Source organism: Anser brachyrhynchus (assembly GCF_964034855.1).
Source record: "Anser brachyrhynchus genome assembly, chromosome: 1".
NCBI classification, from domain to species: Eukaryota; Metazoa; Chordata; class Aves; order Anseriformes; family Anatidae; genus Anser; species Anser brachyrhynchus.
In genome coordinates this window covers 125,329,212-125,346,293 of record NC_137694.1, presented here as the reverse complement: position 1 = coordinate 125,346,293, position 17,082 = coordinate 125,329,212, and the positions used below count along the sequence as shown (strand labels likewise).

The 17,082-nt window shown below is 37.1% G+C and overlaps 1 protein-coding gene across 3 annotated transcripts in view; it reads left to right on the top strand.

Moving 5' to 3' along the window:
* Positions 1-17,082, top strand: part of IL1RAPL1 (interleukin 1 receptor accessory protein like 1) — a 774,514-nt gene that overhangs the window by 413,841 nt on the left and 343,591 nt on the right. For all 3 annotated transcript variants that reach the window (XM_080576262.1, XM_080576263.1, XM_080576261.1), the window contains one exon: positions 12,959-13,238. In XM_080576262.1, the coding sequence (XP_080432388.1) occupies positions 12,959-13,238 (280 nt within the window). The remainder of the gene's footprint in view (positions 1-12,958; positions 13,239-17,082) is intronic.

Genomic DNA, 17,082 nt, shown 5'->3' with positions numbered 1-17,082 from the left:
ACCACTGTTTTCCTAGCTGATACTATCCTTTTTCCCAGCATAATTGTTATATGAAGAAGGAAAAAAACAACCAACCAACCAACCAAAAAAACAAACAAAAAACCACAGCTTCTCTTTGGTCTCTTGATGATTAGCAACAAACAGTATAAATGTAATGTACATAATGTAATAAATACCACATAAATATAGTACAATGTAAGTTGTGTAGACATGCAGGAAAAAGCCTAAAGTTGGAAAATGCCATTGGGCTGACTTCTTCACTTCCTGACTTGAGAAATGTCAATAAGTATTCAATATGCACTTTGCCTATCTTATATGCACACTTATAAAGACAGTGTAAGACTTATTTATCTAATGTTCAATGTAATTTATAAAGTTTATGTTTTCAATGTGGTTTTGCTACACTATACAGCCGTAGACTGAAGAGAAGTAGAAACATATTTTGAAGTCAGTTTGACCCAATTTGTAGCATTTCATTTAGATGTAAGTTAAAAGAATTCTTGAAATAGATCAACATAAAATTGCATTATATTTTTTTTCTACCTTGGAATTCAACTATCCAGTTGCAATTGAAGTGTCCAAAGTCCAGATCCTGTAATTTGATTTGCATCGATTTGATTTGCATTTGATTTATGGTTGTGCTGGGTCTGGCTGGGATGGAGTTAACTTTTCCTGAAGCAGCCCATACAGTGCTGTGCTCTGCACGTGTAGCTAGAGCAGCATTGGCATCACACCAGTGTTGTGTCTGTTGCTTCACAATACTGGCACCGCATCAGGACTCCCTCCCCAAGAGCCAGCAAGCTGGGGGTGGGCAAGTGATGTGGAGGGGACATCACCAGGGCAGCTGACCTAAACCGACCAAAGGGGTATTCCATAACACATGATGTCACACTCAGCAATAAAAGGTGGGAGAGGGGAAGGAGAGGGGTGGGCTCTCATTGTGGAAATGCCTGCCCTCCTGAACAACTGCTATGCATATTGAGACCCTGCTTCCCGGGATGTGGCTGAACATCGCTTATTGATGGGAAGTACAGAGTAACTGCTTTTCTCTCTCTGTGCTTCTGTCCGGCCTTTGACTTTAAACAAAACAAAACAAAACAAAAAAAAACTATTGCTTCTATAAAGTCAAGGCGCAAAAATATATTAGAATATTAAAAAGTATTTTGTTTGCCTTTTCTAACAAGTCTTAATTTTGTTTTGGATGTATTCTGGGGAATAGCATAAGCAGAGAAATGGAAATGCTCTGATGTTGTGAATTTGCCTTTGAAATTCAATGCAGCTATGCACATCAGCATGCTTACCTGATCCATAAAGATACCTGAAGAACCTTTTTATCTGAGTCCCATGAGATTTGGCTTCCTAACTCAAACACATCCATTCCATTTCCTTAGATTCACTTCAGCCCAAACCTTCATGCTGAGCTTTCAAGTAAGCTTTGGTGAAAGGAGCAAAGTTTTCTTCTCAAACTCAAATAGTAATGATTTTCATTTCCATTACCTAATGAGATTAAAGTACTGAACTACTGTATTACTCTAGTGGCCTCTTTCTCTTTGGTAAAATGGCTTAAGTGTGGCAAACATGTGGCATATGGGAACAGAGGAAATGTCAAACTGTGGAGCAAAGATTTACAAAATCTAATAACTTTTGTAAACTTTAGCTTCTAGACTTAATATAGGAAAAAAAATAAATAAAAAAGGAAAAGGCCAGATGCTATAATAATATGAGTTCTTCTAAGTTCTTCTTAAATGAAAGTAAAAGTGTACAAACAGATTTATAATGACTTTTTGTAATCTACGAAGTGAGATTTACTGTACATTTTCTCTTTAAAGTTCAGTTAATATTGTTGTTCCTTACTAAGTAAGTCTTTCATGAGTTTCCTGTTGGCTTTAAGCTACCATGTTTTGGACTTGGAAAGTCCATCTGCCGGAAAATAATTTACACCATAAAAATGTCTTTAATTAAAATTTTATTTCTGTTTCATAAGCAAATGTGTTCTTATTTATTATTATTATTATTATTATTATTATAGCAATTCAAAGCTAAATGGTCCCTGCACTGCACACAGATTAAGTTCCCATTGTAGTTGTGTGGAGCAGTTATGCTTTTTCATTTTTTTTTTCTTACAGTCTTTTATACCCCACTTTTAATATTTAATAAATAAAAGTACTTTTTCTATAAAAAGAGATTTACGTTAATTAAAAAAATCCCAAATGACAATGATTACGTTTCTTATTTTGGCTAAGATGTGTTTTCTAATTGTTATGGTACTGAGAGCTGTATAGTAAGCTTCAGAGTAATATAAAAAATTCCTTTGGCCATTGAGGTGTTCACACAGAAACTTTTCAATGATTCTTGGGATTGAAAAGAAATGCAAAAGAGAGGAAAAATGTGTCTCTTTCTGAGTCCTGGATACTTGTATGCTTACACATTAAGTAGTACACCCAAAATGTAGCAGTATCAACCAAGATGTGTATTTTTTACTACTGCTATGTAAAGTATTTACTGTTATGTAACACAACATTTAAAAATGACAACGATGTTTTAAAGTAAATGTGAGCCCTGCCAAAGGGACAGCTACACCAAGGGTACATTTATTATTGTTTTTTGTTTGTTTGTTTGTTTTTTGTTTTAATTTGCTTGTTTTGCTTCTTTTACTTGTTTTTCGTTTGTTTGTTTGTTTGTTTTGCCTTTAATAATTATTTCCCCAAGTCTGTTGATAGGGCAATGATGGTATGACCTACCCTGTGGAAAAGTCCTCTGGCTTCCAACACAGAAGTACTCATTGCCAGGCCACACGTTGGTGCCACAAAAGCCACAACCAAACAGAACACTGTATAAAGTGTTAGGATAAAAACAGGATAAAAAGTTTAAAGGTATAAAGTGCAGCTGCTGTCCCAGTGTTATAGAAATTTCAATGTGAAGAAAAACTTGGTATCCCCCATAATCTCTAAAATGAAGCTACTGGGCTACAGAATGAATTTTCAAAAGCAGTTTCAACAGTAAGAAGTGCTTATGGAAAAGATTAAATAACTTATCGTTTGCTATACAACATGATACATTACTATGGTCCAGGGATTCTCTTTTCTTGGAAATCTTTCTAAAAGCGATCCTAATATGTGTTTGTTTAATTTTCAGAAATTAGCATAACCACTCGCCATTGTAGTTTCTCTTCAGGTTAAGTTACTATTGTTTCAGTCATTTGTAATTCCAGAGGGAAATCTAAGACCAATATATATCAGAATTCAGATATCTAAATCATATAGTGAACAATACAAATTGTAGGCAGTTGCACCAATGAGAAGCTATCTTTCAAAATAAATCATAAAATGTTTGGAGACCAGGGAGGGAAGAGACTTGTATTCTTAATGTCTTAAAAAGAACTGCTGACATTCCAGTGTAGTCAGAAAAGAAAGAAAGGCTGTGGAACTGTCCTCAAATAAAGATGTATAAATAAAACACAAAAAATCATTTCAGATGGCCACTGATCATTAACGCAGTTTAATATCAGGTCAACAGAAATTATACTAGTAATACTAGTAAATCAACTGCTATGTTTTGTGGCTGTTGATTACATTATGCTCCCATCTTTATGATGTAACTGTAAATGTATAGATCCTCTTAGATCCTCTCTGCATTGAAGATAACTTATTGAAAGAAGGTAGCATACAGAAGCACACAAAAGATTAGGTACCTGTGTACTAGGCCTGTTTGGGATGGAGTTAATTTTCTTCTTAGCAGTCCATATGATGCTGTGTTTCGGATTTGAGGCCAAAACAGTGTTGGTAACATATCAGCATTTTGACTATTGCTGAGCAATTCTTGCACAGCACCAAGGCTCTCTCTTTCTATCACTCAACTCCCCCAAGCAGACAAGACTTGGGGGAGGAGTGGGCAAGAGATTGGGAGTGGACACAGCCTGGTCAGCCAATCCAAGTAGCAGGCCAAAGAAATATTCCACAACAACTAACAAACATCATGCTAAGTGATTAAAAAAAAAAAGGGGAGGCGAGGGGGTGGAGTGGGTGCAGGTCTCATTCAAGGTAGTTCTGTGTTGCAAAATATATTTATTCTATTCTCTCTTAAACAGCTTTGATATTCTTCTTTATATTAATATATATATATGTGTAATGATGATAATTAATTGATTTCTATTAATTCAGGCGAAAAGACTATTGCCTTGTTGTGGGTAAAAGAAAGAATGACATAAGGAATTTCCACTAGATAGACATAAAAATATTTTCACTCTTATCTTAAACCTAAATAATCCAATACTTAGGTATATGTACTTTGTTTCATCTTAATGCAGTATTCTGAAGCCAAGAAATAGAGCATTTAAAATTATTTTAAGGCAAACTATAGGTTTCTTTCTCCATTACTCTTCTTGTGGACGAGTGCATTTTCCATGGTTTCCCAACTAACGAATCTGCCACTTTTAATGCTTCTCTCAGGTTAGGCTGGGAAAATTATAATTTTTAGGAGTTAACATTTAATAAATGATATGAATCAAAATAACTTTTCTGTCTCCCTCAAATGTTCTTCAACACCTTCCTTTTTCTTTATTGGCATCCTCTCATAACAGCCACCACACAAGTCTAGAAGCCTACAAGGTAATATTTGACAGAGTTTTACAGAGAATGTAAAATGTGATTTCAGAAGGGAAGTACCGTCTCAGACATAAGGGCTGCATAGTAGCATGCAGAGCTGTAATAGCAGCTTAAGTTAAAAAAGGGAATGTAATAATGTATAAAATACACTTGATGAATTCATTTGAAAACATTACTACCAATGATAAATCTGTATTTTTTCATGTTTCCAATTTTATACTGGTACTTTTTTGAAAGTACAAAATCTAAGTGGTCTAAGAATAGAAGTGAACTCATTTTCTTTCTCATCTTCCCATGCATGTTACATTTTTAACTCTGTTTCTTCATTCTTGTCGGAATTCATTTTATAGCAAATGAAAGGATACACAAACCAAAAATAGATATTTTTGCATTTCTTCATAAAAAGAACACGCACTAGAATACCACGTGTTATGTTACATAGAGCTAATAGGCACAAGTACTAATGAGTGTGTTATAATAATTAGTGCTCATCTGAAATTATTATTATTTTTTTTCTTTTTAATGCTGGCTAGTTTAAGCAAAAAGAAACAATCCAGGTAGGTAAAATGAGATAATCCAGAGCAGACTGACAGTTTTAATTTTGTGATTTTGAGTGTTAAATATTGTGAAAATTGTTGCTGTAGAATAACTTTATAAAGAGAGTCATTTCATTTTAAGTCTTGTGCATCTCTTGATAAACTTTTGACAAGTTTTTCTATGAACAGCCTATTAACAGGAGCTGGTTTTCCTGACAGATTATACCCCTCACTTCCAATTCCCACAAAAATTCTTAGCCGCACAGCTACAATACCTTTGCTCACTTTCTCTGCCCATCACATTTTCTCTCCCTAACTATTGTCATCTAATTTTATTCTTCCACTAATGCCTTATTTTCCAAGCTCTAGGTCCAAGACCAGGTGCATTTTCCCTTATGTACCCATCTTTCACAATTTGTGAGATCTCTTCTTCCCTGTCACAATTGGTTGCAAATGGCTGATGTGTTCAAAAGCCCTGATGTGGCTGGCAACTGGCAAATAGATATAAAGTGCATGGTGACATTGCACAACCCTGTATATAGGTCATCAGGTTAAGAAAGGAACAACAAACACAGATAAACAGAAAAAAAAAAAAAGGAAAAAAAAAAAGTAATATATATATATATATACATATATTAAATGCAATAACTTTGGAAGAATTTACTGTTATTGACTTAGAGTTGTGAATATTTTAGGGTAATTGTTTTCAATTAATATCAGACCTAAACTGTTTAGATTTCAGGAATGTGGATTTCGATCAATGTATTGGAAACTTGAAGACTTATATGAACTCTGAAACCTGTAAGCTGAATCAAAACTTGTGAATGAAGCCAGGTTGTAGCAGTGAACCCAGGAGTCAGTAGCTCTATTTTCGCCTTTTTAGCCCTGAATTTTCCCTTGAAAATCATGTATATGATCCTGAAAAATGAAAGGGAAAACCCCTTTGAAATGTTAAATTATTTTGCGTTCTGGGCCCTATAAAAAAAATTACAGCCCATGAGAAGCTGGTTTATCCATCAAAACAATCTCATTATTAGGACAGTGGTGTAGTGTGGTTTACTTCATACTTTGAAACCACTCGAAGAAATAACTGAGTGAATGATATTCACCCTCCTCTCTCTATTATGTTGTTATGTGCAGCAATAGCTGGCAGCATATTAAAATAGAGATCAGGGACTGAAACCATTCATTTAAATGCAGTTCTGAAATTTTGAATTTTCCAATTTATAAAACAATAACAATAATAATAATAATATGATTGACTGCTTGATGATGTGACAATAGAAATAAAAACATCTGATAAGTCTTGAGGGAATTTCTTTTCCACAGTTGTTTTTCACCAGCATAAATGTAGATGTTGATTGTGTGCCTCTAGCAGCAATAACTAAAAAGGGAAGCATTAGTTTTTTTCTTCAGTAAATACTTGCCTACACGTAAAGAAAAGAAAGAAAATCCTGTCAAAATAGAAATGGACTATAATTAGAATACAAAATTGAATAGAAATCCCTCAATCTATTTAATATTAACATGCCTGGATAAACATTAAACCTTTGCTCTTTTCTGTCCCTGCTTATGAAGGTAGTAACACAGGTGTTGAACACCTAACTGCATACATATATAACATTTTTAAGGTACCAATGTCAATAGAAAAATCTAAAGATTTCTCTGAACGTAAAAGGCATCTTGAATACAATTAGTCTTTAGGTCTTTGAAAATTGCATGCTTCAAGGAGTTGGAAATCAGAATTTCAATTAGGTTTCTCATACGTCCAAGTTTTCCTAGACTGAAAAATGCATGTTTACTCTATGCACCACATGTAGAGTGTATGTAGGAAGTGCCAGTTACAGTGCATGCATGCTATCATCTGTTGGAGTATTCACAGTAATCTCATTTTGAGGAATATGACTAGTCTATTTTTCTGTCTATGTGTTTTTAAGACTCTCCTCATACTCCTCTGTTACAATGGAATAGAGCATTTCAAGCACAGATAGACATTTACCTCCTAAAATATCACCATTATCACAGAATGGTGTCTGTGTCCTATGATGAGAATGATGAACTTCTCTTATAGCTCTCAAAATTGCATTAACACCTAGAACAGATGAAGGTACGTTGGCTGAGAAGTAGTGTGAGGTATTTCCTCTAAGATTTTTAAGGTATTAAAGCTTCCAGCTGTGATAAGATTAATACAGTTGTGATTTGAATATCAGTGTCAGCCAAGTTTAACAGGTATGATATTTATTAAGTATGAAGCGAAATGTTGTCATGTTCACTCCATTTGAAAGACCATGCTGAAAAGAGGACAAATATTTTGTTAAGATCTCTGAATGTGATCAAAGTAATTTCTCTGAAGAGGACATGGATTGCCTCATTTTATCTTGGATAATTAAAAATCTCAGATTTATTTTTTAATGTTTTACACCATGGGTTTCTCTTCTGTAGTTGTCTCTGGTGGGTTAACCTTGGCTGACTGCCAGGTGCCTACTATACTGCTCCCTCATTTCTCCTTAACAAGACAGGGTTAGAAAATAGTATGAAAACAATGCATTGGTTGAGATAAAGGCAAGGAGATCACTCACCAATTGTTGTCATGGACAAAACAGACTCAACTAGAGGAAGATTAATTTAATTTATTGCCAATTAAAAAATAGAGTAGGATAGTAAGGAAAAAAAAAAAAAAGACTAAATCAAAAACACCTATCCCTTCTTCTAAGGCTCAGCTGCATTCTTTTTTTCCCAACTCTTCCACTTCCTCCTCATCCTACCCCTCCCAAAGTGGCATAGAGAAGGTAGATAATAGGGGTTCATAACTATTCATTTCTGCCCCTCCTTCCTCATTCTCTTCCCTTGCTCCAGTGTGGGGTCCCTCCCATGGATACTTCATGGCCTGCTGCAATTGGGCTGCAGTTTTTCAAGAACAAGTCCAGCTTAGTTCCTTCTTGTGGACTATGGTTCTTCAAAAACTGTTCCTGCATGGGCTTCTCTCCACAGGCTGCAGCTCCAGCCCGGGGCCTGCTGCTGCGGGGGCTCTCCATGGGCCGCAGCCTCCTCCAGGCCACATCCACCTGCTCCACGTGGGCTCCTCCACGGGCTGCAGCGTGGAGATCTGCTCCGTGTGGGACCCATGGGCTGCAGGGGGACAGCCTGCTCCACCGGGGGCCTCTCCCTGCACAGGCCGCAGGGGAACTGCTGCTGCATGAATGGAGCAACTCCTGCCCTCCTGCTGCACTGACCTGCGGGGCTGCATGGCTGATCCTCCCAAATTTTCTCTCTCACAGATGTTGTGCAGTGTTTTTCACCCTTTTAAAAGTATGTTCTCACAGAGGCACTGCGAGCATTACTGAAGGGCTTAAGCTTTGGCCAGCAGCAGGTGCCTTCTGAAGGTGGATGGAAATGGTTCTGTCTGAAGTGGGGAAGCTCCTGGCTTATTACAGAGGCCACCCCTGTAGCCCCTGCCCCCTGCTACCAAAACTTTGCCACATAAGCCCAATGTCACATCATGACCTGCTACTTGTCCGTTTTTGTATATCTAAAAATGACGTCATGGATATTTAAATTTTACAAAACAAGCAAGCAAGCAAACAAAATTAGAACTTTTACTAAAGCTCAAGCTAAAAAAAATAAATTATATATATACATAAAATACAAATCCATAATATTATGAGCACACTAGTATTCATATTTGCTTAAATTGTTGATCTCTTAATCCATCTGGTGAGACATACTGATGTGGTTATTGCCAAGAAACTAGTAAGTAGTTTGGTAGATAGTTACATTAAAATCTAATGTTGGTTTTACTTTGTGATGTGAAATATTAAGGTGAAAAATGAGACAATTCTATACATATAGGAGATTTTGATTTATATTTTCTTTCCACAGAAATATCATCCAAATATATATATCATATAAATATGTCACAGAGAATTAATGTAAGTGCAATTCCTACATATTCAGTTTATTTTTAACATTCTCCTTAAAACTCAATAATAAAACTTTGAAAATGTTAGTTCATGCAAAACTTTGGATATTTTGTCTGTTTGTTCATGACTATAGAATGCCTTTTAGGCTCTTTGCCTGAGCCTAATAAAATGGACTTCATGTGATGTACAGGAATAGCGTGCTGAAAAAAGTTGAAAATAGTTGAAAATCTGCTCTGCTTAGTTTATTCTTCATTAAATAGAAAGGCTGGAAACTGAGTTGGTGTATTATTGTAGGATTCATGGATTCATCAAGTTCAAGGAATAGAGAGCCATTAGAGCTAAATATCCTGAGAGGGAAAACAAACAAACAAACAAACAAAAAAAACCACTAATATTATAAATGAAAGTGTACTGGCTTAATTACACAGTGAAAGGCAAGATTACAATTTGATAATCAAGTATGATGAAGAAGCTATTAGCTGGTAACTTACATAATTGAATTAATGCTGCTTAGAGTTGTATTTTAATTCATTTTTGGCATTGGGATTTAGAAGCAGTGAGAAATAGAATCAGATCAGAGAGAGAATGCTGTTTTAGAAAGGTAATGTATGAAATGATCAAAGATGTAAATGAATTCGAAAATAAATGGAAGTCAGTTTCTTAAGTCCTATGGGAAGGCAGTACTGCAGTTTTGTCTCCATTCACTTCACTTTCTGCAAGCATTCATCTCCATCTTTTTAGAGCCTTGTCAAGTTTACTAATTTTTAGGGACTGTTGAGTAGGAATATGAAAAAAGGGATGTAACGTTGTCCTTTCCTGTCCTTAAAAGTAAACATAGGAGGAGTCCAAAGATATATATTTCACTATGAGAATTCTGTTCACTGAACAGACTGACCTGTTTTTTTTATTTTAATTATATTTTTTCCTCCATCTTTCAGTACTGTATCAACTGAGGTTATTGCGTATAGAGTGATGTGTGGATATGTTTGCATCTATCTTGTCTTGCTATGTATAATGAGTATTTTGGTGTTATGCAAATGCAAATCTGAAAAAATACTAACTGGCATGCTATTCGCCAAATAAGAGATGGAAATATATTCTATTTTTAAAATACTAGTACTAGATTATCTTGCAGAGTGGCTTGAGTTCTCCATAAAAGTCAGTATGCAAATAAGTTTATGGTGAGATAAACTGAAAGTGAATGTACAGAAGCTGACTGTCTACGTTAGCTCTCCAAGCTCTTAACACTCAGAAGTGGCAAATGCAAAGGCCAAATATTTATATGAGTCATAGGAATGCATTTTAAGGTGAAGTAAATTGACCTTTGGATGTACTGATTGCTGTATAGTGTCTGGCATGAGGGCCTGGTTCGCTAGGCAATGCTGAACAACAAAGTTTTAAATGAATGAACCTAATTGTGAATTTTCATTGTTGAAATTCTTTCTGTAAGGGTATATGGAACGAGAGTGTCTGCTCCTTTAACAGTATTTGGCAAGGACGTTTTTCCAATGCAACAAGGGATAATAAGAAAAGGAGGAAGTGATGGAAACCAAGTCTGGTCAGTCGGAGTAATTGATAAGGGCATGTGAGAATGTACGAATGTTTATTGCAGCTGGACTGACAGGATTTCTAAATGGGGAGACAATCACAAGAAACAAACCTCCTAGTCACACTAATTGGTGGGCTAAAATGCTACAGGCACTACCTCCAGGAAGGATGAACCTTGCATCTGTTAAGATTGTCAACTCCAGTGTCCAGACTGGAAAGGTATAGAAACTGCAGAGCTCTTCAAATCCATTGGTAGTGTGCAAGGGGAAGTAGGAGCAGGAAGAACAAAGAGCAAGGATGGCTAGAAAAAGACCAATGTTTAAATTGGGGCCAGTAAGTGCAATTGTACGGCAAAGCCTTGTGCCTGATCACCAGTCTGTCCTATCTTATTTCTCTCATTAAATGTTTTCTTAACTCTCTCTGCATATTCACAGTCTCTCTCCCATGTGCATGAGTGTTGCAAGGATTAAGTGCCAGCTGCTGTTGAGGCCTCTCTGTATGTAAGTGGAATTGCTGCCAGGTACTAGAGTTAGACACCAGGGATTTGGATGCCCCTGGCCTGTGATGCCAGCTACTGGGGAGAGGGGGGTCCCAGCATCAGCTGCTAGAGCAATTGGAGTCTTCTGCTCCCAGCCATGGGGTGGGAACAATGTCTTTTCCCAAACCAGGTTCTTGTGGGGACCGGAATGGGTGAGGCAACTGTGGGCTCCATGTTGTCAACTGGACAACTGGGCTGCGGGTCACAGCCTGTGTGCCTGGTGCCACTGCTGGAGTGGGCACATGCCTGTATCTTGCCAATCTGCTGGGGGGGGGGGGCGGGGGGGAGAAGGTATTCACTAGCAAACTTTAAGCTGGACCAGATGGGGAGTAGTGAGGGCCTTGGGTCTGGGCTGGAGTATCAGGTGGGCAGGGAGTCCATGCTGGTATGCTCAGGGGGTCCTGTGAATGTGGCGTGCACGAGGGTGCAAGTGCTGTGTTTGTGCAGCAAACTTCAAGCTGGACCAGCCAGTGAGTAGGCAACCTTAAAGTGGGTATGGGGCTCAGGATCCGAAGAGGGGTGCTAGGTGGCTGTGCCAGTACTATATGAATCTCTGAATGTGTGTGTGCTTTTGAACCTATAGCGTGTCCTGTGTATGTGCCTTCGCTAGTGAACTTTGATCTCTACCAGCTGGAGAGGAGGAAGGGGTCTCAGCCAGCTGAGTCCTGTGTGTAAGTTCTGCAGGAAGCAGGCCTTGGTTGGGGCAGCCTGTGTGATGAGTTGTGTCAGTGTGTCTGTGCGTCTCTGTGTCTGTGCGTCGCTAGGCTATGTCCTTACCTTTGGTACAGGTTGGACGTGCAAATGGGAAACAGCTGCCACATCCCCTAGCCTGGGTAGAGTCCGTATGCACAAGTCAGGCCCCTGCAGCCAGGCAGGAGCACTCCTTCCTCTCTTAACACCTTAAAAGACAAAGAAAGAAACCAAAACCAAGTAACCAACCAACCAACCAAATGAAAACCATAAACTATTGTTAAGGAAAGCATTGTAGGAATTAAGTTTATATTCTCCTTTTGTTGGTTTGGTATTCTTTATTAAAAATCTTGTGGGGCTGTTGTTTTTTTTTTGGGGGGGGGGGGGGTCTTCCGAAAGTGAAAGGATTCTGATATTGCCTTCTGAGGAACAGTTGTTTTGGAACACTATTGATATTGTCTGACATTATTCAACAGGTGAAGAATATGAAAATTATTATAAAATTATTGCTCATTGGGAAAGGAAAAAAAATAAAAACGTATAATTTTAAGAAATCTGCAGTGAACTTCTAGAAAATCAGGAATTTGAATTAAGAACCTGGCACGCTCTTTTTCCACATTTTCTCTTGTTCCTATTTTTAAGACAGCTTCTACTCCTTCAAATCCAACTCTGACTTTCATAGTTTTTGATTCAGTCCACAGTTCCTTGTCCTAACATCTCTTGAGTGATGCTTATTTAATTTACATTGTTATCCTGAAGTTATTTGATTAATGCAATTCACTGATTATGACACCCTGTGTACCACATGGCTTCCGTGTTGCATCAGTTTAATTCCAGTACTTTATAACTGCTCATGGTAGAGTTCCACAAAACAAAAAGAACAATTGCTCAGTTATCTCAGAAATTATCAGCATTTAATGCAAATTCTCTTGTTAACTTTGTTCTGCATAGAAAAGTACGAGAAATAAATGGTGTGAAAATACAGTTAATTTTTCAGGGATCAGAAGATTACTGCTAATCACGCAATGGACTTTGTCTCAAAGGCAGTACTCTCCTACAGTAAAGCTTACAATATAAACTGATGTGTTTGGTAATCTCTTTTAATTTTCTCCTCTCTTTTAGTTGATGGATGCACTGACTGGTCTGTGGATTACAAGAAATATCAAGTTCTAGTGGGAGAACCTGTTCGTATAAAATGTGCACTTTTTTATGGATATATTAGAGCTAATTACTCCCTAGCACAAAGTGCTGGACTAAGTTTGATGTGGTACAAAAGCTCTGGACCAGGAGATTTTGAGGAACCAATAGCTTTTGATGGAACTAGAATGAGCAAAGAAGAAGACTCCATTTGGTTCCGACCAACAGTGGTACAAGACAGCGGACTCTATGCATGTGTGATAAGGTACTGGATTTTAATATACTGCATTTTAATGACACAGATATCAAGCATGGCTCTTAATAGTGAGACTTCTGTGCAAAGAAAATTATTTTTTTGAGTTTGTTTCTTTTTCTTCTCCTCTTCCTATTCCCTTCCCTGAAGTTTTGTTTTGTTTTGTGCTTAATTAGAAATTGCTGCTGAATGTCTTGAATATATATATTTTTTAAATTTAGCTTATATATAGCAGCATCAAAAATCTATAAGGTGGGTGGGACTGGATGTTGGGTCCTGTGTTCTTGGGTCTGATTCTGGTTTAACTCCAACAATCACTCTTTTAGAGTTAAAAGTTCCTTTTTCACATTTGGGTTTCTTTTTAAATGATTTTTATACATTTTGTCCTGTAAAAAGTTGTCATTTGATATAAAGTACTTACATCAAGAAAAATGGAGTATCATTATGGTGAAGTTTCAGAATTTTTATGGGAGTATATCGTCTATAATCACAGCTTGTTTAACCTGATAATGTAAGCTGCATGTCAGGTATCTTCCAAAGGTATTTAACCTTCCGATGCATCAAGTCTTATCACCATAACTGGGGCTAGATTCATATTCCTGCTTTCTAAACAAGTGTTGAGCTACTTTTTGAATTTTTAAAATGCTTTGCTGTAAGGTATTGTTTCCAGCTCTTTGCATTCAAAAAGATCATCTAGGCAATTTGTTTTTTGTCTCACAGATTTATGCTAGACTTTCACTTGATGTGAAATTATGCAAATTAGAATTTGTACCTAAGAGGTACAGAGAAGAGTCACTGCTAATTGTTCAAAGGTTTGAAACATTTGCTTTTTGTTCGTAGGCGTACAGATGAAGCAGTGTTCTTTTCTCTACACATATCTGTAAAAATGATGTTGTTACACACAAGAGAAAGAGTAAGGCAGCTGAGGGGCTAGACAAGAAATGAGTGATGAAACTACTCTGATGTTGCAAGGAAAATAAGAAAATATCTTACCAGAACCTGAAGAGTCCTGTGAAATTTAGTGTCTGCTGGTTTTATATTTGAAAGGATGCAGGAAAGGAATGCTGTCAGGCTTGTGTGTGGTGAAGGATTTTTTTTTTACTAGATGTGTGTTTTTTTTTTAAACATTTGTTCTTTGAGCCCTTTATATAACTTGTGAGACATTTTGGATCATTAATTCAATAGCATTTTCAGCATGTTTATTCTTCATGTTTTTTCTTCTGATGGTGATGGCTTTCTTTATAAGAAAATCACAAAATATTGCACATTATGCTACTTACTTAAAAGAGAACATTTTATATGTTTAGATTAATATGTTTTGAGATGAGTGTGTAACAGTAGCCATGAAAATGGCAACACTCTATTGGTAATTACAGGCCTGTCAGTCTCACTTCAATGCCTGGTAAAATTATGGAGAAAATTATTCTGGGAGTTATTGAAAAAAACCTGAAGGACAATGCGGTTTTATCATAGAGAACACAGGTTCATGAGGGGAAGGTCCTGCTTAACAAACGTAATTTCCTCTTCTGACTAGGTCACCCATTCAGCTGACCAAGGGAAGCCAACTGATGTAATGTTTTTGGATTTCAGTAAAGCTTTTGATATTGGTTTTCACAGTATCCTTCTAGACAAAATGTCCAGCTAGATTAAAAAAAAATAAAATAAAAGTACAATGGGTGAACAATTGTTGACGGGTTGGACTCAAAGGTTTATAGTAAATGGGGTTACATCAGTCTGGTGGCCAGTCACTAGTAGGGTTCCTCAGGGCTCTGTATTAGGGCCAGTTCTCTTCAACATTTTCATAAATGACTTGAATATAGTATGAGAGTGTTTAGGATGTTTTAGTATTTAGCCGTTTTAATGCAGATGACACTAAATTGGGAGGACAATTGACTCTGTAAAGGATAGAGAAACCTTGCAGAGGGATCTTGATAAATTAGAGAGCCGGGCAAACACCAGCAGTGCAAAGTTTAACCAGAGCAAGTGGCAGATTCTGCAACTGGGGCAGGGCAACCCTGACAATATGTACAGACTGGGGGACCAGAAGCTGGAAAGCAGCCCTGCAGAAAGGGACCTGGGGTTTTTGGTCAATAGCAAGTTGAATATAAGTCAACAGTGTGCCTTAGCAGCCAGGAAGGCCAAATCCATCCTGGGGTGCATCAAGCACGGCATTGCTAGGCAGTCAAGGGAAGAGATTGTCCCGCACTGCCCTGCACTGGTTCTGCCTCATCTTAAGTACTGTGTGCTGTTTGGGGCACCAGAATACAAAAAGGAGAAAACTACTAGAGAACATCCAAAGGAGGGCTACAAAGATGGAGAAAGGTCTAGAGGGCAAGACTTATGAGGAGTGGCTGAAGTCATTTGGTTTGTTCAGCCTAGAGGAGAGGCTGAAGGGAGACCTCATGGCAGCCTACAGCTTCCTCATGAAGGGAGCGGAGGGGCAGGCGCTGATCGCTTCTCTCTGATGACAGAGACAGGACCCGAAGGAGCAGCATAAAGCTGCGTCATGTGCAGGCTGGATGTTAGGAAAAGATTCTTCGCTGAGAGGGCAGCTGGGCACTGGAACAGGCTCCCTGGGAAAGTGGTCATGGCACTGAGCCTGCCTGAGCTCAAGAACTGCTTGGACAATGTTCTCAGACATACAGTCTGATTTCTGAGTGGTCCTTTGGGGACCCAGGAGTTGGACTTGATCTTTGTGGCACCCTTCCAACTCAGGATATTTTATGATTCAGTTATTCCATCATGCAATTTGACATACCATAATTAATACTCTCTGTTTAGACAAAGAAAACCTTAATATCTCATGTAGGGCTTTCTAGCAATTACAGATAAATGATTCATTATAATAATCAGTCATTCTTTAACATTTTTTTTATCATGTCAACTTGTATTCATGCTTTTTGTAAATACACTTCTTTTCAGTCTGGGGGTATGTAAGGGCTTTTTCTAATCTTCTTTAAGATACATACTGCTTTTGTAGCACATACATAATTTCCAGCTGTCAGTGCTCATATGTGTAGAGTGAGTTTGGATTAAAAAAATAATAATAATTAGCTCGTGATCTTGAATATTATGAAAAGTTACAAAGCTTCTCAGCTTGAGGAGATCCACTAGAATACGCAGGTGTTTGTTGAACATTGGTACACAGAAGTCTATGTTTTTTGTTATATATTAATGTTTCAGATATAGATTTGTTTGACAGAGCCTTTCAATTTTATGATCAAGGTGATTATTGGTAGAAAATACAATCCTCATCTCAGAATGAAAGGAATATATTCCTTTGTTTTTTATGCTTACAGTTAAAGGTTGCCTTCAAATAGTTTGGAATGCCAGTTTGGAATGCTAGTTTAGAATCAACTTTAAAACTGAATACTTTATGTTCCTGTGGTAACCATGTATTTAATATTTTAGTTGGAAATAAACAAATTGAATTCCTCAGTAGTATAATGGTTTCTTTTTCTTCCCTTTTTTTCCTTCCTCTTTCCTTAAGGCTGGATTGATGCCATCTGGTAAAAATTATGTACTTTATCTGTACTTCCAAAGTTATTGCTATAGAAATATCTAGCAAAAAGTCTCACATCAATAACTGCCTTCTGCTCTCATCACTGAAAGCAGAATACTAAACTCTGCTTCCACTTCATACTTTAATACTCATAAAATATATTAAAAAATTTGGAGAAGGATTAGTGAACAAGAACTATAATTCTTTCAAGGTCATGATGAAGATTGCAGAGATGAAATTAAATGATTTTTCTTACAGATTGGAATATTTTTATAATTTTCATGAAGAGGGCTTTAAACACCTTCAGAATGATGTTATGATGTATTCTAGTTTTTAAGACTCAATTGAGAAGCT